At 39.3% G+C, this 24321-nt stretch overlaps 1 protein-coding gene across 2 annotated transcripts in view; it reads left to right on the plus strand.

Annotated features, from left to right (window-relative positions):
* The window catches only part of LOC149187909 (arginosuccinate synthase family), a 311302-nt gene that overhangs the window by 105489 nt on the left and 181492 nt on the right, over positions 1-24321 (plus strand). For both annotated transcript variants that reach the window (XM_089411491.1, XM_089411492.1), the window contains exon 4: positions 17574-17715. In XM_089411491.1, coding sequence (XP_089267617.1) covers positions 17574-17715 — 142 coding nt within the window. The remainder of the gene's footprint in view (positions 1-17573; positions 17716-24321) is intronic.

A 24321-nucleotide genomic window follows, 5' to 3' on the forward strand; every position in this document is an offset into this window, starting at 1 on the left:
CGTGCGAGCAATGAATGGTGCTGAAGGATCCCATGACATGGCTATTTGTTGTTTGCTATAATGGAGGCCCATGGCTCTCAACACACACCCTATAAATGCCAATATGAACCTTTGGAGGGCTTGTACCCTGTATAGGGAGACCAAACCCCAAGATGAAGACTCACCTGCAATCCTGCATAAGATCTAGTGCGTCTCCTCACCTTCCATTATAACAAATCATTATTGTAATTGAGCGAATGAGCTTACAAGTCATGGAACCAAGTGGGCACTTCATAGTGGCATGCCCTTCCATAATGGACTTTAGAGTTTACAAGTGTCTCCAAGTTCAAGAAGGAGGTTAATCGTGGACCCTATTAAGTGGTTTCAACCCCTAAGGGAGTGACAGGTCCATGGTACATCTGTCGTATGGCATGTGTCATGTGATATAATTATGGAACAAAGTGGGGCATTAGGGAATCTCCAAGCCACATGCCATGGTACAAGGGTAACTATGGTGACGGAAGCCCACACTTGGGTGTATAGATGTAGGAGGGAGCAATCGTGGTACATGAGTTACCTCGACCTTTGTTTTTCCACCCTTCTTCATATGCCTTTTGCCTTTTATTGATTTTTTCTTTTATCACTGTTCGAGGCCCCAAGGGATGAGAGCATGATGGGAATGATATAGCAGTGAATGCCCCCTTAAGGTAGCGCAGTTCATCGCCAGGGGTTGGGACAATCATGGGTTCCTTAATGATGCAGGGGGCCCAATGGACAAATGTGGACCCGGATGGGAAACATGTGAAGAGGGCTTATAAGGAGCGGAGGGGAGTGATGTATGTGATGTCGGGAAGCCGAACTAGGCAACCAAAGTTGGGGTTTCCGATGTAGTGCCACTCCTGAAGCTAGTAGCCAATAAAGGGGATCCACGAGACTAGGACACAAAGTTAACCATCAAGTTGGATAAGGGGACAAGAGTACAAACCAAGCCCATTGTTTTTGCCAAATCCCCCCACTAATCCATGCCCAGAAGTGTCCATGATAAGTAAGCAAAAATACCCAACTACATAATGAAATCCATATCTTAGGGGTTGGAAGGCCCACCTTCAAACATACGATCATGATAGATGGGCGAGGGTGCATAATAGCTAGCTCAGGTGGTAGAGATGGTGACAGGTCGAGCTATTTGGGCGCTGCAAGGGGCTGTCGACTAAAGACAATCTAGGAAATTTTTTTTTCCTATGGGTGTCACCCATAGGTGGTGGGTAACATTTGGCTCCACCTAGTACATGATCTCTTAGTAGAGTGCACGAACGTACTCGAATGGGGAGTTTATGAGAACACCAACAATCTCTTGGGACCCTAGACCTATTACTTGACCAATAAAGACTAAGCAGACGGGGTAGCATGTTTTCGTGACATCTTATGATTGCCCATGCTTATGTTAGGCCATAAAAATCAACAGGAAACAAATTTTTATTCTAGATGCAATTCTAATCTAAATGCACCTAATCTAGCATGATAAAGAACACGATGTTAGATCTAATGCAAAAGTCGATATTCAATGCATCCTACCCTAACATGCATATTATCTTAGGCAAAGACTAAGTGTAATCATAGAGCTAGTGCAACCAACATATCATTAGATCAATATAAACATGCCTGCCTATATGATTACTCATGCAATAGATCCAAAAGCCAACATAGGAACAATCACATGGAGGATAATGCAGGTGGGAGGTGGGAAAATACATTGCCCACACACAAAGTATCATAGGGGAAGAGGGAACAAATGGATGTAATCTACTCCATGAAATTCTTTCTTCCAACCAGAAGATAGAGATGTCAACAACCAAGCTCATAAACCTTCGATGGATGGCAACCTCAAGCATATCATCTCCATCATGGTCCTGTTAATTTTCACACTGCTCTATGCTGTTTCAATTACTTTAGCCCAATTCAATAATTCAATTAGTAATCTTTTCAATAACCATTAATCTTTCCAATCATCAACAATAATTGATGATAGAACAATCAATGTAATGATAAAGGAGACAATCAATACATTAACAAGAGACACCACATTTGGTCGAAGACTAGGGGAAAACCCACTATGGGGGAAACTCTTGAAATTCTTCTTCTTTATTATATTGTCATAAAATGTTCAGCAGAGAGTACAATGAGCTCACTACAAAATCATCCAGCAAAAATTAACCCAATAACATTCTGAAATATGTTTCCAACATTAATATATATCGGAGGCAACTTTTCTTGTCTGTGGTTAATTGCGGTCAAGTGTCAAATTTTTGCCCTAGTTTCCAGTCGCATGGAGGAAGTGTCATGCATGCGACAGAGAGATTCCAGTCGCTCCCTTGAGCCTATAAGGCTGCGATTGCAATTGGAATTCTCCTTTGACAAACATGCGACTGTAACCCAAAACCCTAGAAACATGTGCGAGCTTTGGACCCTGTAGTCTCGGACCTGTGAGAACCTCTTTCATCGACGTAGCCTCAAACCTGTGTGAACCAATCAATGAGGAGAGGAAGAAGAAGATGCTTGTTGATCTCCAAATGAGCTTTGAGGTCACTAGTATTTATAGGCTTCCAAGGGTGACCAATTTCCTGTTAGGGCCGACCTGTCCAAATGTGCATATGTGGGCTTTTATTCATAAGTACACTTTCACTTGTCCAAATTAGGCGTTTCAATAGTCAAAATTGGTCCTCTTGAAAAGAGGAATCTAGTCCCATGGTTGGAATTTGTCACCAAGCTGCCAAATTAACATGTCCTTATCATTTGTATCGTGCTTTATGGCCACCATAGTGTCATGATTAGAAGGAAAGGGAAACTGATGACATGGGGAAACACCACAAGTAGGTTGCTCATGTTCAGGTGAGAGAAATGATTCTTTATTACAAGAAGGGTTGAAGAAAGGGTTCACATGCAACTCAACTACAAACCTAGGATTGCGAGGAGAAACAAGGGTCCTATTGATATCATCATCATCGATGTCATAGACAGGGTCCTTCTCAAAACGATTCCCATGAACCTCCCATTTCCTTTCTCCAAGATGAAGTAATCACTGATATCAATGGTCGAAGGGGTTACAGGATCACCTTCTCCAAGGTCTTCAAAGAGTGGATTGTCAAAAATAGTATCCTCGGAAAAGGTAGGATTAACCTCAACTTCACTGTCCATAGACTCATCCTCCCTATCACACGTATTCTGAAAAGTACCTTCATCACCTTTTTTGTTATGTGGACCCAAGGAGGACCCTCTTTCCTGCTCATCATCTAGATTCCCAAGGCCATCATGATGCTTAATGATGGCTTTCTCTTGAACGTTTAGTGTAGGGCATACTTGAAAATGTCTAAGAAAGCCATCAAAGAATTCCTCAATAGGTGAGATACTCCTAGGTTCCTCATTATGCAACCATGATTTATGACCATGGAGGTATCTCATGAGCAACAGTATAAGGACATCCCGGTGGACCACTTTCGCCTTTGAAGTATGAGCAATAAATCTTTCTACATGATCAATCGTAGAGAATGGATCACCATCAAACATGGGCACCCCACGTACCATCCTTCTTGTGACATGATTAGGGTGCCCAGGGATGCTAGTGATGTTCAAAGTGGGAAAATCATGAAAGAAAGGTGTTCTATTGAGGTATACATGTAAATTATGTAGCAGTCGCCATGGTGAATTTAGAGATGCCTAGAGAAATGCTTGCTCCACCCTACAAGCATTGCCCTAAAAGTTCAATGAAGAACTAGGGCTTTGTTCTTCCACTAGAGTTGCCAAGAATTATTTATCAATATTGTTGTATGAGGAAGAAGGCACACATCTGGTGTCCTTGGCAACCATGCCAAAATTTTACTGCTCAATTTAGCAGTGGTCTTAGGAGGGGTTCCAAAGGGACTACTACTAGATCAAGTGGGAACAATGGGACAAGGACACACTATCACCTCGGTCGATGTCCTCTACTCCTTATGGACTTTCACCGATTGGAGGAGTCCCTGTATAAGGAAACCACTAGGAAAGATGAGTCAGTGATAGGGTAGGTAGTGATTTCTAGAGCCCATTCACAAGAGAGACTCAAATAATGGGGATTGCTTACTTTAGAAGTAAGATGAACGACTCTCTAGGAAAGGCTCGAGGGATGCTAGGACCTAAGGATTAGAGGTATTCTTTAATGAGGAATGCCCTAGACCTAGGATTCCCTTTAGAAACAAGGTTTCTAAGTGGTCTTGTGAGATAAGGAATGATAGAGGTGTGGGACCAGAAAGAAGCCTAAGGAGACCCATGCAAAGGCTAGGGTTTTAGGTGAATCGTCAAACAAAAGGTCTGGGCCAAGCAAGGGAGAAGAAGGGATCAACAATAGGGGAAATTCCATTGAGTTTTCTAGCAAATTAGATTCCTTTGAAGGTCACTAACCTAGAAAGACCAAGAACCATATGGTTTTGGGGCTAGGGCTTGGTGTATCTCACAAACCAACTTTGGGATTTACTTCAAATTTGGAAGGCATGTGGATCACACCCTAATGTAGTTCCTAGCCAACTCACTAAGCAAAGTGATGGCTCTAATGGAATTCGTTGGATGCCCTAGCTAGGACGTCTAGGGTTAGGGCCAAAAAAATTGTGAAAAAGGGAAAAATTTAGGGTGATCATCAAGGATTGAGACTAGTGCCTAGCCAATTGTTTAGAATGGAGTCAAAGTGAAATTGATTTAGGATTTTCACTCTTTCAAGGAGTCCTCCTGCAACTTCGCATGCCCTAGAGATGCAACAAGTAGGTTACAAGAGATATTTATACTTCTTTAGACAAAATAGTGGATTTTCAAGGTGAAAGGTATTAACCCACCCATAGGAATAGTTCGATCTTCTTTCCAAGATGAGTAATAGATACAACGAGCCAAGATTATATGTGTTTATGAATTTCACATTTTTTCCACTGGAAAAATCGTAATCTTTAATTAGGATTGAAAAATTACATGTTGTAGATGCCTTTCGACATATGCTGCGTTTGCCTTTTGCCAACTCTGTAAACAGATTCAAAAATGGTGCTAAAAGAATGATGCATAGATCCTTCATCACCACGCAGGGTGTACGGATTTCAGGAAATAAACATGAAAACAATATTAATGTATAGGTGGGGAAAAGTCAGACTTTTCTCCCTTTTTTCTTCTCAACCTTTCTCCAACCCCCCTGTGACTCTGTTGGAGTTATAAGTGCTAGTGCTGTTTCAGCCACAGGTTGTGGATTGTCTTTATCAGAGTCTGATGTGTCTGATATGTGTTGACGTTTAGTTCTGCCCATATCCATAGTATCTGATATCCTTGCCAATGCTGAGTCTATATGTTCCTGTGGATTTGTGTCTTCTACTACTGATTCTTTGTTCATCTGATTGATCTCATTGGGGTTTACATATTCCATCTCTTCTTCCTCCTCGTCATCCAAGAGAGGTGGAGGAAATTGCCACCCGTTTTATTCTTTATGCGGTTGTCTTTTTTGACGGTTGGACACGTGCTTTGTAGGTGTCCTGTTTGTCGGAAAATTCGGCATTTGAATGCAGTTTTTTCATAATCTAGAACCTGAGTCCAGCTCCTCTGTCTATGCTTCAGCTGAATTTGTTCTGGCAGGCCTTTGCTGAGGTCTACTTCCACACATATTTGTGCAAAAGTATAAATGCTTTCCTCCACTCATTGGGTGTTCTTTTGATGTAGCGCCAAATAGTATTTCCGATTCCAGCTAGTACTTGATGATTCTAGAGATGTATTGGGAGATTGTGCAACCGCACCCAAACTAGCATCTTAGGGACAACCATTGTATTTGCATCAAAATCTGGGCACCATGGTGTGATGAAGAGTTCTGTGGATCCCCAGAACCAAGGTCCTTCCTGTATTACTATGTCTCTGTCTATTGCTGATAGGAAGTTTACTATGAAGAAACCCTTGGAACAGAGGTGTATTTCACATTGTGTGGTCCAGTTCGTGAAGATCCAATGAAATAGGTCCGCTGGTTTGGGCCAAAAGCAGTTAAATCTACATATTATTGCTTGTATTTCATAAATAGTGCAATGCTCATCTGTTTCAACTTTCTGGTATATCTATGTTGTATTCTGGTGTATGATTCAGCTGTTCCACAATGTATGGCCTAGCGTCCATTCCTGATTCATTTGGTGCTGCTCCTTCTGTATTTTTCCCTTGTAGAATGTTTTTGAAGGAAATACTGCGTGGTTTTTCCCCTGTTGTGTTTTTGTGAATTTTATTGTACTAATACCACTTCCTTTAGCCCTGTGAGGATTTCTGTTGTTGACGGTTGCGTCCCCTCTTATTCTTAGATTGAGGATGATTGTTGACAGGGGTGCAATTTTGTATTCCCAGAGGTATTTTGTGTCTTGTAGCACTTTGCCCCCGTGTATTAGATTTTGTGATCTGATGGGGTATCCCAGCTGTTGCATTATAATTTCTTGCATTTGCTTAACAGAGTCTGTCTCTTTTACCCAAATTAGTTTCGATTTTCCCTCCGGGGTTCTAACAAGTACTTGGAAACTGAGAGCTCTTACCAAGGATCCAGATCTTGTTTTCAGCTGTGTGGTTTGTCTTGTCTGGCGTTATAAGATGTGGAGCTTTCTACGATAGATCTAACCCTGAGATTCTGCTTTGCGTCTTTAACTCACCGTTAATCATCTTGTCTTTCCTTCTTCTTCAGCGTTATTGCCCTAGGTACCATATAGGTGGGGTATTGTGGCCTTTGTGGTCACCCAGATCTGCATTTTGAGCATCTGATCAATTAGATTGTTTACCGATCTGCAGTTATTTGCACCGTCCTTTGCGTGTATGGTAGCCCCAGATCCGTTCAATAGTTGAACAAGACCATACTCGGATTTTTGCATAAAGAAAATTGGGTGCATGCGATTTCTTACCTCCAGATCTGAGTCGTTTATGCTGCCAGTACCAGTGCTGTAAATGACAAAGATCCCATAACCATGTACCTGTATTGTCGCAGAATCACTGGTTTCGGGTACCCTCCCTGTTGCTTTCGTGAGTGCTACATTGTTTTTGCCGGTTTTGCATCCTCTGAGAGCCAGATCTGTCAGATCAATGGTGGGTTTTTGTAGTGGGTAATTGATCTGCAGGGCAACGGTGGTGATCCCATATGCTGAGGTGTTCAGAGCATGTTTGATGGCTTTGTTTGCTTCTCCAAGATCCAGAGTGCCCCCGAAACCAGTGGATCTCTCCTCTTCCTCATTGTGATATTGAGAGTCCAGCCGCTTGAATCCTACCTTCTCTCTTCCGCTGGTTTGCTTCACCTTCGCAACTAGGTCCTGGAGTTTGTAGATCTGGTCGATTCCAAATGTGGATGGGGGAACTGCAGATACGACGACCATTTTCCCCTGGAATCGAACCCTAACTTCCGCAGCGTCTCCTGTTCTTGAGAAACTTTCTCTCCTTTATGAATTTCACATTAAATATGAGGGCACAAGCATAATCCAAGCATAACGTCCCATACATTAGACATAAAACATGAAAAATTTCACATAAGAAAGCACTTAGATGACAAAAAGATTAGATCCATCCATTTGATTTGCAATAATGAAGCTCCAAGGCAAGACGACAATCTTCCAAACATCAAAATGCATCAATTAACATCCAATTTATCCAACAATAGCAGGTTCGAGTTCTTTTCTCCAAGAAGATACCGATCCAAGTAATGATGAGAGATCAAATGAACCTCTCTTATATTTATATGATCCACCGAGGGATTCAAGTGGCCTAATAATGCCTCTACAATAAAAATAATGTGCAAAATAACATCAATTTGGTGACAAGCCCACCAAATAGCTCCACAATATGAAGAATAAGCCTCTCAAGAGGGTTGAAATGATAATGCAATAGCTAGGAGGGCTGTTGGAAGGCCTTGTAAAGTCCAATATGTGCCAAAATGGATGGAAGGGCTCCAAAAATTATGATGAGGGGGATAGCCCCTTAATCTCCAAGCAAATGACTTATGGTCCTGCCAAGTGGATGTAGGGGCACAAAGGCATCCTCATGGGTCTCCAGCTGAATCAAACAAGCATGTATCCAATCTGTAAGAGCTGGAACAATGATGCAAACCCTCTCTTCATCTCCCATGGTGAGAAACAACCCCATCTGGGCCTTGGATCAATATCCAAGTGTGTTGCAAGAGTGTAGTCAGGTAGGCAAGGTGGTCCAGGTGCATCATCATCATCAAATAAGTGGAACACGAGCGAGCAATGAATGACGCTGAAGGATCTCGTGGCATGGCTATCTACTCTTTGCTACAGTGGAGGCCCATGGCTCTCAACGTAGACCCTATAAATGCCAATATGATCCTCTGGAAGGCTTGGACCCTATATAGGGAGACCAAACCCCAAGATGAAGACCCACCTGCAATCCTGCATAAGATCTAGTGCGTCTCCTCACCTTCTAATACAATAAATCATTAGTATAATTGAGCAAATGAGCTTACAAGTTGTGGAACCAAGTGGGCACTTCATAATGGCATGCCCTTCCATAATGGGCTCTAGAGTGTACATGTCTCCAAGTTCAAGAAGGAGGTTAATCAAGGACCCTACTAAATGGTTTCAACCCGTAAGGGAGTGATAGGTCTATGGTGCATCCGTCATATGGCAGGTGTCATGTGATATAATGATGGAATGGATAAGGGGACAAGAGTACAAACCAAGCCATTGTTTCCGTTGAATGCCCCCACTAATCCATGCCCAGAAGTGTCCATGATAAGTAAGCAAAAATACCCAACTACATAATGAAAGCCATACCTTCGAGGTTGGAAGGCCCACCTTCAAACATACAATCATGATAGATGGGTGAGGGTCATTAATGGCTGGCTCAGGTGGCAGAGATGGTGGCACGTCGAGCTATCTGGGGGTTGCCTGCTGAAGACAATCTAGGAGAAAAAATTCTCCTATGGGTGTCACCCATAGGTGGTAGATAACAAGAACCACACATGCTGGGGTGGAACTAGAAGAATAAATGACATATTTCCTTGATATTGGTGGTAGGGATAAGGTGGATGGAAATTTGGTATGATTGTTTGTAGGCATGTGTTGTACTATTCATTATTCTTTGCTTCCACTATGGTATGACATGTTTGTGGCCATCAACAAGGCCTCTTGTGGATACAAAGGCTTTGAGTATGAGAAAGCTAGAAATTTGTTATTAGATAGGGAAAGAGCCAAAATCCAAAGAGCTCTAGTATGACTTACAAACGAGTGGGCATATAGTGGAGTATCCATGGTATTTGATGGTCGGACAAATGTTGAAAACTAACATTTAATAAACATTCTTGGTGTGTAAGCTAGTGGTGCAATGTTTCTTGTAGTGCATGACTCATCAATCCCAAAATCCAAAGAGCTCTAGTATGACTTACAAATGAATGGGCATATAGTGGAGTATCCATTGTATTTGATGGTTAGACAAATGTCGAAAACTAGCATTTAATAAACATTCTTGGTGTGTTAGCTAGTGGTCCAGTGTTTCTTGTAGTGCATGACTCATCGACTACCACATTTGCCAAAAACATTTTAAAATGTCATGTTACATAAGGAATGAGTCAAAATCTAGGGAGCTTTGGTATGGTGCATAGATGAGTGGGATATCCAATATACTTGATGACTGAACAAATGTTAGAAACTAGCACGACAAATATACTTGGTGTGTTGTCTAGTGGTGTAATGTTTGTTGCAACACGACTCTTTATCAATTACTGTGTTCGCTCAAAACATATTAGAACTCCTACTAAAAACCATTAATGATGTTGGTCCAACTTATGCCATTCAAACAATTATTGATAATGTTGCTAATTATAAGGGAGTAGGGAAAATCATTGAATAAGTGCATCCTCATATCTATTGATATTGGGTGGTTGGTGCACACATTAAACTTGTGGATGGATTAATGACCCTTCAAGAGAGGGAGCATTCAACAAACTCATCAAATTTGTCATTAGACATACAAAGGCCCACTTCGTTTATGGCATTTAATCTAAGTTGCCATGAGTTAAGATTAAAGACTAGATTTGATAGTTATTTCCTCACCTTCAAATGCCTATTGAAATTAAGATAGGGTTTAGATGATATGGTTATGTGTGATGAGTGGGATGACCTGTATATTGATATGGATGGTGTTAATGCACCGAGGGAAACCCTTCTTAATGGTCATTTTTGGTCATGGGTTAGATATGTATTGTTGTTATATAAGCTAATTTATAACATGGTTGGATTTGCATATTCAAATAAGCTAGCTTGAGCAAATGTACACTGTGCTAGGCTAACATAAGGAGATTGTTTAGCCTAGATATGTGAACTTGAATCATCATATTCATATAGAGGTGGAAAAGTGATGGAGAAAAGCTAAATGTTCCACTACATCCTTGAGCGTATGAGTTTACACCTAAATATTATCATCCATCATCGCTGGAAACGATTGTGGCTAATGGTGGGGTGAAGAGAAAGCCATAGTAGGATCTAGGGGTTCAAGTTAGTTATGCAATGTTAGACATGCTAGTGATATCATATAACAATAATTGAGCCACTACATCAGTGGCTGGCCTGCCTTTGGTCGTGTCCTTGCAATTTGAGATTAGGAGAAAATGTATTCCTTCAAGTGGTGGAACATGTATGGTGGTTATGCTCCACAACTATTTTGGGGACATGAATGCTTGCTTAGGTGTTGAACACTTCTTTCACAAACGTGTCGGTGTTCAATGCTTTTTCGCAAAGGTGTAGGGCACCTAAAGTTGCATCCACAATGTATGAACAAACAAGATGAATGTAAACCGATCAAAGAGCTTGGTTTATGTGGGTTAACAATTTTGATTTTTGCTTAATTATTGTGAGAATGCAAAGATGGATGATGCATATAAGACTTGGGACAATATTCTAGATGAGGATGGTTTGGAGGATTTAGCATTGGTTTTGGAGCACTTGGAGATTACGCTTTTTTGTTATGATTATCATGGTGAGATGCTACCCTCTTCTATTGCCATGGTCACCCTACTTATTCCTCATGCAATAGGAGCTTCATGTCTATGTTCATCTTCATAGTGACCTTTGGCTCTACGACCATAGCCACATGGGGGTTGTGGATGTTGTAGTGGTGCCAAGAGGAAGGAAATGTAGATAAAATAATTCTCTCTCTTTTTTCACTACTTCATTTGTCATAGACTTCTATTCATTTTAGTGTTTTGGTCCTTGCACTTCGCTTGAACTTATGTAGATGGCCTATTTATAAACACATCTCTTTGGTCATCTTGGCTGATATCTATATCATTCCAATTGGTCTTTGGACTTCACTTGAACTTATGTAGATGGCCTATTTATAAATATAACTCTTTGGTCATCTTGGTGGATAGCTTATATCATTCCAAAATTCATGGTTTACTTTTTTGCTTCTTTGGATTATTGATCTCTAGTAAACCTCTAGGTACTTCCCATTGTTCTGAGGATGGAACCTACTTTAAAGTGGGTGGCAGAGACTTTTGTGTGGCTGACTTGGCAGGCATATCAAGTGAGGCCTAGACTATTAAGTGCATCACAAAGGCAACCAATATGGATACTTGACCCTAAGACCTCTTGCTTTTAATTCACAGCACTCAACTACTTGATCTATTCCACCGAGTTGCATTCACGGTCTAATTCCTAGTATATGACTTTAATTTTGTACTATTATAATTGCTAGATGGTTTATGCTCAGTTCATTAATTGTTAATCTGCTATGGATGGCATTTAATAATGTATTACTTGTCTACAAGTAGTACAAACATGCATCTTTTCATATGTTCTACAACTAGTTTGGCATTTCACATGTTTGTTTTAAATATGCATGCATTATAATATATAAAAATATATATTATATGAAATAATTCTCATTTGCTTTGCTCCTAGGGTCTTTTGACATTTAAGTCTAATTCCATTAAGTTTACGATGGAGCGTGAAGTCGATGGTTGCCTTCCTTTTCTTGATGTCCTCATTTCTAGGAAAGCTGATGGATCTTTCTCCCATGAGGTGTATCGAAAAAAGACTCATACTGAGTAGTATCTTCATGCCAATTCCCACCATTTCCCTGCTCAGAAGATAGGTGTTCTCAGCACGTTAGCCACTCGTGCTCTAAGAATTTCTGATGACGACCACTTTTCTAAAGAAAAGTCCCATCTCCTTAATGTTTTTGTCCAAAATGGTTATAGTAGGTAGTAGGGTGTCAAAGCTTTCCTCAAAGCGAGTAATGGTCCCAAGGTCAAGAAAGAACCCAGTGATCGCAGTTCAGGAGTCCACATCCCCTTCAACCAGGGGATGACAAACAAAATTGCGAGAATCTTTAAAAAGCATAATATTCCCTCGACCTTTAGACCCCTCAGCACCATCAGAAGCTCCCTAAAATCTGTCAAAGACAAGGTGAACCCTATGGACATGAAAGGTGTTTATATCATCCCTTGTTCTTTTGGAACCTCATACATTAGTGAAACTGGTCGTTCTATTAACCAGAGGATTAAGGAACACGCTGCTGATATCAACCACGGGAGAGCCAAATCTCCGGCTTTGGCTGGACATGCAGAGAAGACCAAGCATCATATATGCATTGAGAAGGCTAGGGTTATCGCTAAGAGTCCTCATTTTCATCATCGTAAGTTTAGGGAAGCCATTGAAACTGAGAGGTCTTCCAGTAATATTAATAGGGATGACCGCTGGAAAATTAGTAGCTGTTGGATTCCCGCCCTCTCTTCTTAGTTTTTTTTTTTTTTATTCTTCTTTGCTTCTCCGTCTTTGTCTAGGCCTTTTGTCCCTTTTTTTTACTATTAGTATTATTTATTTTAGGATAATATGAGTATTAGTATTATTAGTAATATGAATAGTAATATTATGAGTATAATATATATTATTATTAGTATTTAATAATATTCAAATTTAATATCTACTATTAGTATATATATATATATATATATATATATATATATATAATAACATAATAATAATAATAGTAGTTTTATAAATTAAATAAATATTATTAAGTAAACCCTAGCCAAATATAGCCATTGAGATAAATTAATAAATTAATATATTAATATATATTTAAATAAGATTAAAATAATTAGTTTCAAGTATGACCCTTTTAGAAATAAGTAAACATTATTAAAACCCTAGTCAAATATAGTCTTTGAGTCAAATATATATATATATTGTTTAAATAAAAATAAATAAACAATTAACAAATTAATTAAATTTAATTATTAAACTTTAAATAAGATATTAAACAATTAACAAATTAATTAATAGTATTTATTTAAATAATATTAAACTTTTCCCTTTTCCTCCCTTGGTCAAATATAGCCGTTTTCTTCTAGCTGTTAGGTTGACCTGTTTCCCTATTTAACCTTCTTCCTAGATCTGTTTCTTCATCGTGTCCTGAAGATGAACCACACTTGTTGGTTCGAAACACGTCGACCAAAATCTTCAATGTGACTTCTTCTGAAAAATATTTTATACATAATGTATTACTTGTTTACAAGTACTACAAATAGGCATCTTTTGATATTTTCTACAACTAGTTTGGCATTTCACATATTTGTTTTGGATATGTATGCATTATGATATATAAAAATATATATCATATAAAAAATTCTCACTGGATGATTTGCTTCTAGGGTCTTTTGAAGAATGGGTTCTCCAAGCACTCCCACTCCACTCCCACTTCCACTTCCGTTTCGTTCTGCACTTTGGCATCCTTGGATGGTTGCTTTACCCTAAGGTGGCTTCTTTGTACGTTGATAAAGGAACTGTTAATTACTTAAAGAACCACCTATTTGTACAGGTTCTAGAGCATTGTAGTTCACTTTGGCTATGCCTACTAGAGCTTAGCTCTGATAGATTAGCCTTGTATTCTTTCATTTAGAAGTTACCTTAACACTCATTTTTTAGCACTTATGTACTGTTTAGTCCTATAGACCTACTTTTGTTCATTTGTTGAACATCAAGTAAAATTATCTCAGTTGAGTTCCTTTTGTTCATGTTTAGTCTCTATCAATTACCACCTCGATGTTTTCCTTTAATTGATCATTATCAATTTATCAAAAGTGAAAACTTTCGCCTTTTATTCTTGTTGCTTGACATCATGTTTGCTAATTTAGGTCTACATATATATTGTCCTGACTTATTGGCCAAAATTTAAACCTATTTTGTTATTTCCTATGTTGCACGGGTTCGTGAACTCGGGGGTGGGGTTCTTGAACGCATCCCGGGTTCTCTTCCTCAAGTACTGGGTTCTCGTCCCCAAGTATTGGATTTAGGTATGGGTGCTTCTGAGAAGAACCCATAAGGACCGGGTTCTTCTATGAAGAACCAGGTTCTCCATTAAAACTTTTTAGGTTCTTTTGTCTTAATGGGTACAGAGAACCCTGATAATGGGTACTTGGAACCCCAAAATCGGGTTCTTTTGGGTTCATTTTAGTTTTTATTTTAAAATTTTTAATTAATTTAATGGGCTTCCCCTAATATTCTAGGTAGCTAGTTCATCTTGCGAGCGGAATTGGAGTACTTATGCCTTTATCCATTCAGTAAAGAGAAACAGGTTAGGCTCAAAGTAGGTAGAGAACTTAGTGTACATTCATAGCACACTTCGTCTCATATCTCGAAAAGACCCTGGGTACAAGGAGGGTCCTTTCAAGAGATGGGACCAATACACAGATGATGCTATGTGTGTGGATGAGGAGATACAACTAGATGGCCTTATTGAGCTACCTCCAGTTGCTATGGATGAGCAAGAGCCTCAAGATGAGAGTGATTCCTACCTGGAGAGTATGCTAAATGAAGATTTGAGTGAAGCTGATGACATGGATGTTGATGACATGGCTTGAGGAAGCCATTGTTCACTATTAGCTATTTTTATTTTAGTATGACAATGGACGTATATCATGATTCTTATTAATATGTAAACTCCAATTTGCACTTGATATCAAACTAGAAATTTTGAAATTTTATTGTGAATGTTGAATGTTCATTGATGTGCATGTTTAAATATTTAAAGTTCAAATCATAAATATTTTAGTTTTCTTGTTTAAAGTTGAAAAATATACAAATTCATATATATTATAATTTATATAATATAATATTTATATATTATATATATAAATTATAATATACCCTCGACGAACCCACTCACCCTATTTCAAAAAATGACGTACCCGTCCTCGAACCCACTTTCCTAGCGACATAGGTTATTTCTATTTGTTTTTGGATGCTTGGCTATAACCTTTTTTCCCCTTCGTGAAATACACATCCCAGGGAAACCTTCCTAGCACTTGCCCTTATTTGGAGGATGGTACCTAGGGTAATCCAGATTGTGTAGAACCCTGAGGATCTTTCAATACAGGGCTCAAAAATCTTTTAACAATATAGTCTTGAAGAGCTCAACATGTCAGTTGTGGGAATTGAACCTAGGTGGGGAGGATAATGTTCCTCCTCACAACCACCCAAGCTAGATGCAATTGACTGCTTGGTGATAATTTATAAATGTCATTTTTTAGCACTTATGTACTGTTTAGTCATATTGACCTACTTTTTTTCATTTGATGAACATCAAATAAACTTATCTCAGTTGAGTTCCTTTTGTTCATGTTTAGTCTCTATCAATTACCACCTCGATGTTTTCCTATAATTGATCATCATCAATTTATCAAAAGTTGAAACTTACGCCTCTTATTCTTGTTGCTCGACATCATGTTTGCTAATTTAGGTCTACGTATATATTATTCTGACTTGTTGGCTAAAATTTAAGCCCATTTTGTTATTTCTATTTGTTTTTGAATGCTTGGCGATAAGTTTTTTCCCCTTTGTGAAATACACATCCCAGGGAAACCTTCCTAGCACTTCCACTTATTTGGAGGATGGTACCTAGGGTAAACCAGATTGTGCAGAAGCTTGAGGGTCTTTCAAAACAGGGCTCAAAAACCTTTTAAATATAGCCTTGAAGAGATCAACATGTCAGTTGTGGGAATTGAACCTAGGTGGGGAGGATAACATACCTCCTCACAACTACCCAAGCTAGATTCAATTGACTGCTTGGTGATAATTTATAAATGTCTAATGATATTACTACATTGTGGTATTTCACTTCCTAGTTTCAATATTTTCTTTGCTGGTTTGTTGTTCATCAGTTTTGTTTAGTCATTGTCAATCCAATTGCTTAAACTGAACAAATATGTTAACGGCTATCCGCTAATCGGGGATGCCAAGAGCCTTGATGCTCTAGCCTATTTTATTTGACTCTTGCTTTGATAGCATTGAGGAAGAACGTTTGATTTCTATTTTTGCCTTCACTACCTCTGTAAATATCAGTATGACATAGGAGTATTTGAAAAAAATGCTTCCAAGTTCTCAGATAATTAAATTTTGGCATTTGCATGTGCATCAATCTTGATATCTTTTTAATTAAGTGCTGTAAATTTTTTCAGCAAAATGGGTTAATTCCAAATATTCACTAGAAAGTCTGTGCTTAACAATTCTATTACCTACTTCTTTCACCAAGCTTTGTTCAGTTTTAGATATATTTGAACTTTGTGTTGATGTTCTTTGTGGAAAATTTCAGTGTGCATGTACTTTTTTGTTTTGTTTTTGAGGTTCTTTCTTAAACGAGAGCTTTGAATTTCATCTTTGAATAGATTTTGGTTTTTTCTTTTACCTCTACGTAAGTTTCCTTCATTAATCTCCGTTGTGAAAATAATTTATTTGATTTATTTCGCATGTATCTTTTCGAGATTTTTGTAACTGGTTTGTTGAATAGTCTATTATTGTCCACTTTTCTCATGCTTTGCTTCTCTTTTTAATGAGAATATTGATCCTTAAGTACCTTCATAATAAAAATCTTCCGAGTTGTTTTTCATTGTTCTCATTCTGATTATCCACACATGGTGTGACAAAGAGCCCAAATGAACTTTTCATTGGACACTATCCTCGATGTTTTAAATTTTTAGATTAGTTTTAAAGTGAAAATAAGTCTTTACATTGTCCTTGAAGCCTCATTGTAGAAGCTCCCAATGTAGTGTGGCTATAAATTCTATGCCCAAGTAGCTATACCTCCTATCACTATTTTCTTTCTTGTATGCTTATGTAACGTTTCTTTCTGTCTTTGGGAAGGAAATCAAGACCATGTAATGACTATATTTCACTATTGTTTTTAAGCTTCTGCAAAAATGAATCTAAGACTTAGATGCCCTAACAAAAGTTTTAATGCTCAACATTAATTTAATAATAATAATAATCTAATTTTAAGGTCACAGCCAAGCCAAACACCAAATTGGTGTATGAGACACCCTTGTTTGCGAGATAAAGTTGAGAAGAGTATTGTCCAGTTAGTTGTTGACATGGCTTAGATTTTCATCTTACTTTTATTATTATTTGATTGTTGTTATAAGGTTCTTGGGTTGAAAACCTTTGTAAGTTTGTCTTGCATTTTTTGTGTTTATACATTTGGCAATGGAGGTTCTATTGCGGTTGATTGTTTACTACTTGCACCAGAAAATGATTCTTAATATTTGTGCTTGCAAAATTGATTTGTTGCAGCTATTCAAATGGCATTGGCTGCTGAAGGTGATACAAAACCGACAAAGACAAAGAGTAGAGGAGGAATACGTGGAAAATTGAATAAAGTGGTTTTGGCCTATAGTGGTGGATTAGACACATCAGTGATTGTGCCTTGGTTGAGGTTTGCTACTTGTTTCAGCTTGTAGATTTTGTCTTTGGAATACACATCTCAATTTTTCCTACTACTTGGTTATTTTTGAAAATTTCCATATGGTGGTATTGTATTTTTTCATATCACTGGCTTGAGATTTTTATTTAATTTCCTATAAAAGAGTTGATAACTTGATAGTATCAATTCCAAGGCTTCACTTGGAATTTGACTGATGTACCATCCTAGGACCTTTTTTTATTTAGCATTTCTTAGTCATGTTCATCCAACTCAACACAAATGTGAAGTGAGTGGATTTGCACAATTGTTGTTTTCTTTTGATATGAAGGATCTAGATCTTATTTCATGTTTGAGTACAATATAGATAAGTTTTTGTTTTTTTTTTAACAATTTGAATTATTAATTAATTAATGTCCAATGTACAAAATTCGCTACAAGACTCAAAAGTATTGATAGAGCAAATATATGGTGGGAGTGTGAAAGGAACTCCTACCATTACACTAGTAAAAGCAGGAAACACAACTTAGTGGGAGTGTGAAAGAAACTCCTATCACTATGCTAGTAAAAGAAAAGGAAGAGCAACTCTCTCTCTCTCTCCATTCCGCATCTAGTTCTAGCACACATTGAGGGAGAGAGAGGGAGAGGCTCCAAAGTGAATATGTAGTGGGAGTGTGAAAGCATAAGAAAAAGCCAAGGAAGAACTAACTAATTAATCAATAGAAAGAACAAAGAAAGTAGCACATATACAAATCCATCTCTCTCTCCCTCTCTCTCTCCCCATTTTACTTCTAGTTCCAACACACAAAGAAAGAAACAAAAACTAGTGCAAATACAAATCCATATCTCTCTCTCTCTATGCTCCCATCATAGTCATCAATCAGTGCAAGGGGATCAATACACTGCTTGACGAGTTTTTAGGAGAGTACATTTTTTTTGTTGTTGGCCTAGTGGGATCTATGTTGAAACCGAGAACTAGAGCTCCTTAAAAGACTCATGGAGGTTAGTCCAACCATAAAGGGCGGGGCATGGGGGAGGGGGTTAAGAAAATGTATAAGGTCTTAGTGATCTAAGGCTAAGCTTGTGGTTTGTTTTGCCCATGGATGGGATAACATTCAAGAAAGGTGTTGAATTGTGTAGCTTGGGAGGTACTACGGTCTACTACCACACCCTAGGGTACAAGGTTTGGGAGAAGATTGACCACATGGGCTTTGTGGGCAAGTGTACCCAAGCTTTGGGTTTTGTACCCAAGGTTATGGGCTTGAAACCAAGTGTAGATTTTGATGGTTTTATAATTGAGAGCATGTGCATCACCCTTGAAGGGCTAAGGGCCATCAAAGGCTTCAATGATGTGGCATTGGTTTAACGAAAATAATTTTTTGTCTTACGTTTTTATGGAGTTTAAATCAATGTTTTAAAAATGGCCGAGTCGGCTTCAACTTGGCTGAGCCAGACCGAGTCAAGGCCTCGCTGGGTCGGCTTGGTGGAAGAAACAGCCCGGCTGGCCAGTTTGTTAACGAGCCGGCCGAGTTGGCCACCGACTCAGTAACAAACCGACCGGCTCGGCTAGCCATGCACACGCACGACCAACGAGTAATTTTGGGGGGAAATTGGACTCCACAGTCAATTCTAATTTGCTTTAGGGTGTTTTTGAGGCCTAGCCCCAAGTCCTCTATTTGCAGGCGCTTCCTCTACTCAACCACGGCGGAAGCTCATATCTCATCTATCTCAGCGTGCAACTGTTGCGCGGCCTGCTAGTGTTACCACTTCTATAGTTGCAGTTGGAGATGATGACGAGGAGGAGCCATGGGTTTCCCTGTCTGACTCTGATTCAGAGTCTGAGCTAGATGATGTTGTCTCCTCTAGCAGTAGTGAGTAGTACTGGTGACTAGTGGTGTTTCACAATTTACTTTTGTTGTAGAGGCCATTTCTAGCCTCCTTGGTTATGTGTTTTTGTTTTGATCTCTATATCATCATTCATGTATGTATTGGACAGCGCACTAGGTGCCATTTTGATATAATGGATATATTCATGAGCCTACTTTGATCATATGTTGTCTTCCCTCTATATTCTAAAGCTTTGTGTTGGAAACATGAATGAAAATCTTTAAAATTATGTTTTTTTATAAAAAATAAATATTTAATGTATTTTTTGTTGAAGAATCTAGGGCAATTAGGTGTAGTGTGATTCTTCACTGCTTGATAACAAATTGTGAAGCACTTTTACAATTATCTTAGCTTGATCTTCTTCTTGTTATTAGTGTGTGTGTTTCATCAAACTGCTACCAAAATCGTAAAGAGAAGAACACAGATGTTGGCTCTTTGCTAGGGCCAAAACCTCTCTCTCTTAGAGAGGAAAACCCTTCGGTAAGTTTCTTTTATTGAAGCTTCTTATTGATCAATGCCAAACCCTAGACCCTAAGAATATCCTCCAAGCACAAGTCAAGTCCTTCCTTCTATCCTCCAAGCACAAGTCAAGTCCTTCCTTCTTCCGGCACTCTGGTTTCCCAACACTTCGTCCTCCTTCTTTTAGCACTTCGTTCCTTGACACTTTGTCCTTCTACACCTTTCGGCAACTAGTGATAGACCTTGCTTATGTGAGCTTCTAGATGAGATGTTCCTTCTTTAATTCTTGGTGATGTCCTCTGCTTATGGAGACACCCTCTTCTTGCTCTCACGAAATACATCTTTGAGATATATATGCAAACTGATATGACTGTACAACAACACTTAATTCTCGCATGTGTGATAGGTTAGCTTGTAGTTTAGGCTCTTTTTATCTTTGCTTGAGGGATGGACTTCTTCGCTTGAGTGAAAGGCCTTGTAGGCCTAAGATCTAGCCCAAACAAAGATGGATACTTCACTGTTATGTTACTGTTGTTATACCCGTTAGAATGCTCCTTGTTCTTCGCACGTGTGACTGTTTCTAGCCCTAGAAACAGTCCAAAACTTCGCTCTTCTTCCCTTTCTTTTTTGTTGCACTTGGAGACCCTTAGACTTTCCTTTTGGTACCCTTTTCTTGTCCTCTCTCTCGCTGATTTCAGAGATGATTCTCTTCTACGTTGAGGAGGTCTAATGGCTCCTTATATATGAGTCTGTCTCCTTCTTTTGAGCCGACTTGAGGCAGACATTAAGACTCGAGGTCGACTTGTTTATTTCTTCACCATTTTGCTGCTTGAAGGATTTAGTTGCAAGGAGTTGACTTTGACTTTGCTTGGTGGTATTCCTTTTGACTCTAACACAATTATATACATAGTGTAACATGCCCTCTAAGGGTCTTACATAAATACATTGACCTTTTGACTTCCTAGAAGCACTTAAACATGTGCTTGACCTACTTCAATGAGCAAAACTCATTGACAAATAATATAAGAATAATTTCTCTTTTCTTGAATAAATACAAATGTCAACATTACATTTGTGAAGACCAAACCTTGTTACACTTCCTTCAACATTTTTTACAACGATCGAGTCACTGAAATCAAATTGGCCGAGTCGATGTTGAGTCGGAGTCGGAGTCAGGGCCGACCCTCGGCCGTTTCCGAACCGGAGTCAGAGTTTTAGAACATTGGTTTAAACAATTTGTTTAGGTCGACTTTGGTGAAATGGTGTGACCCTAGGTGGCTAGTGAAACATGTTGAGAAATCTATGACAACTAGATTAGGTGATTTCTCTTACTTTGATAACTGCGTGTGATGTCCTTTTACTTAACTTGATTAGCTTCTTTTTTCACTTGTTATTGTTATGTTCTTACCATCAAAAAACTACCAAACCATAAAGAACAAAGAGACAAGAGGACACAAGATATAGGCAATCAACGACGACCAAAACCTCTTCACTTGAGAGTAAAACTCGCAAGAACTCCTCTTCTTATAAAACTTCAAATGATGAATTCTAAGACCTACGATCTTTGACCAAGACCCCTTCAAGACGAAATCAAGCCTCTCCTTGATGAGATTTTCTTCCAGCAACTTCGACCTCAACAACTTTTGCAATTTTGATTCCCAATAGATTCTTCTGCAACTTCGACCCCCCAACAAATTATCTTGCAACTTTGACCCCCTAGCAGAGTCTTCTGCAACTTCGACCTCCCAACAAATTCTTCTTTAGAAACCCTAGGTGGCATGAGTGGGAGAATAATGGTGATTTTGTCCTTCTTTCTCCTTCAGTTGAGATGAATCTTTCTCCTTGTCAACTCATCGAGGCTGGCTTGTTCTTTGCACTATGGCGAGGTCTTGGAGGGTCTTTGACTCGAGATTTGACTCAAATAAATTTTCTTTAGAATATGGAACATGCCCAAAAGGGTCTTCCATACATGACAATGACTCAGTTGACTTGTAGACTCAATGACAAGCCCTAGAAGCACTCAATGGGTGCTTGACCTATAAAACAAATAACCTTGAGCATGAAACCCATGCCTCAAGAATAACAATAATAATTTATTTTTCTCTTTACATCAAATACATAAAATCATGATTACATATGTCATTATGAAGACCGAACCTAGTTACATGTAGTGTCCCTTCCTAAATTATTTTGGAACATGATTAATTTCTACATTTTGGGGCCGATTTTGGAGGTGATGGGGCCCATTCGATTTTATTAGGAGGCTAGACTTAGTAGAAGTTATTTCGATGTGGTTAATTTGTACATGGGGGCCACCCACACTAGGAGAATACGCATTCCCTAGTTCGATTTGCATGGAGGGGAAATCAATGGTTAAGTGAGGGACCCACGATGGAGGGAAAAGTGCTCCATGAAATCTATATAAGGAAGGCAACTCTCCTCATTTCAACATCTTATCTTTTGACATATTGAACTCAACCTTAGTTGCTCGAGTTGCTTAGCCGGGTTACTGTGCTGTTTAGCACATGAGTGTGTCTGAGCGGAGATCTCAACCTTTGCTTCGGTGGACTTTAAGTGCCACCCTAGGAAGGCAATTCGTACTACCTTGGAGGAGAGCTGGTGGAGTTTCACAGTCATATCATTCAGTGTTTGTCTTAGCCAGTGTGTGTTTCTGGAGGATGTAGAAGGGGAACACGCAAGTGTTGCTTGTGGGTTCATTTGGGCAGCAACTACAAGGGGAGTTTGGGCATTGAAGCTACAATGGAGGATCAACCTTCCAGGAGAGTTTTGGAGTAGGAGGTTGCTGCATTGGAGAGTTCGATTTGCAGTCACCTGTACCTACGCAGATAGCCATCACTGGGCTCACGTGGGAGTCAGAGGAAGCATTTGTAGAGTTGGAGCTGGCCAGGAGAAGTAGGAGATCAGTTGGAGGGCCATTTGAGGAGGATTGTTGGAGTTGGGAGAGCAGAGATTGACAGGATCAGTCACAGCAACAAAATTCGAAATTGGAGGAGGGCCAAGCTATGAAGGGTCAATTTTTGAAGGTTGGAACCAAGGGAAACCCTTTCTGGGTTTTTTTGGGTTTTGGGCAAGGATAAGACTCCTAATTTTATAGAATTTTCTGGGCAGATCTAAGGCGTCAAATAGGGGTCCTAACTCAGCCAGCAGCTAGAGGAGCTAAGGGGAATATGGGCCAAAATTTTGAGGTCGACATTTGGCCAATTCCTTCGTGGGTTAGTCTGGGTATTTAGTGGAGAGGCTGGGGTTAATTTTCCGTAATTTTTTGAGGATAGGGCAGCACAAGGCATCATTGCAGCAATTATTGTGCCATTTGGGCTTGACATTTACCACCTGGGTTTGATCACGCTTGCCAATGAGGCAAGCCCAAGTGCACCACTTCCACATTATTGTACTATTCTCCCAGATTATAATAAAATGGCTCAGCGGTTGGATATTCCTAGACTTTTATGGGTGTGCACTGAATGCTTCAATTTTATGGTGTTGATTTTATTATTTGCTTTGCATAGCACTATTTTTCCTAGTTTGGAACATTGTATTACATATTTCAACAAAACCCACCTAGAACTCTATAAATAGATGACAAGGAGAGTTCATTGAACACATCTATCCAACTACATCTCATTAAAGAGAAAGACATCCTAAGGTAGCCGCAGTATCAAGGAGCCCTAGCTGAGTTGGAGAGAAGGTCAAGTCTGAAGTCTTTTCTTGTGTTCTGGTCTAAGATGCGTGGAGTTGTTGGCCTAGTCCGAGAGGCAGAATTCTGGGCATGTTTTGTGACTAATTCTCTGTCCATAAGGCCAAATATGTACCTGTGGTTTTGTAGGAGGGCCAAGCCACTGTTAAGGTGCTGGACGATGGTATTGTACCTGTGTTGGAGTTGTGGATTAAGGGCTGCAATACTTCAGGGGATGTGCAGAAGATCAATGCCTTAAAGTGAGGGTTTGTCGCTGTTTCCGAGGGTGTTTGGAGCTCGAGTTATGGCTGTCCTATGGATGTGATAGAAGCCCTAAACAAAGCCGAAACCCTAAGTGATCTCTGTGCACAGAGTCGTAGACTTCAGGGCTATTGAAGTCGTCTTAGAGAGGCATGTATTTGTCTTTCTATGTTGATGAATGCTAGGGATGGTAGGTCTGTTCAATACCTTTTGAAAAACAATTTTGGAGCAACCTATGTACAATGAGTTTGGAGGATTGTTATTGGCTGGCTTGTAGCCCTAAGTATTGTGGACAAGCGACAAACTTGTCACAATAAGTG

Source organism: Pinus tabuliformis, chromosome 3_1, assembly GCF_031772625.1.
Source record: "Pinus tabuliformis cultivar Carrire ecotype Pingquan chromosome 3_1, CPIR1, whole genome shotgun sequence".
Classification (NCBI taxonomy): domain Eukaryota; kingdom Viridiplantae; phylum Streptophyta; class Pinopsida; order Pinales; family Pinaceae; genus Pinus; species Pinus tabuliformis.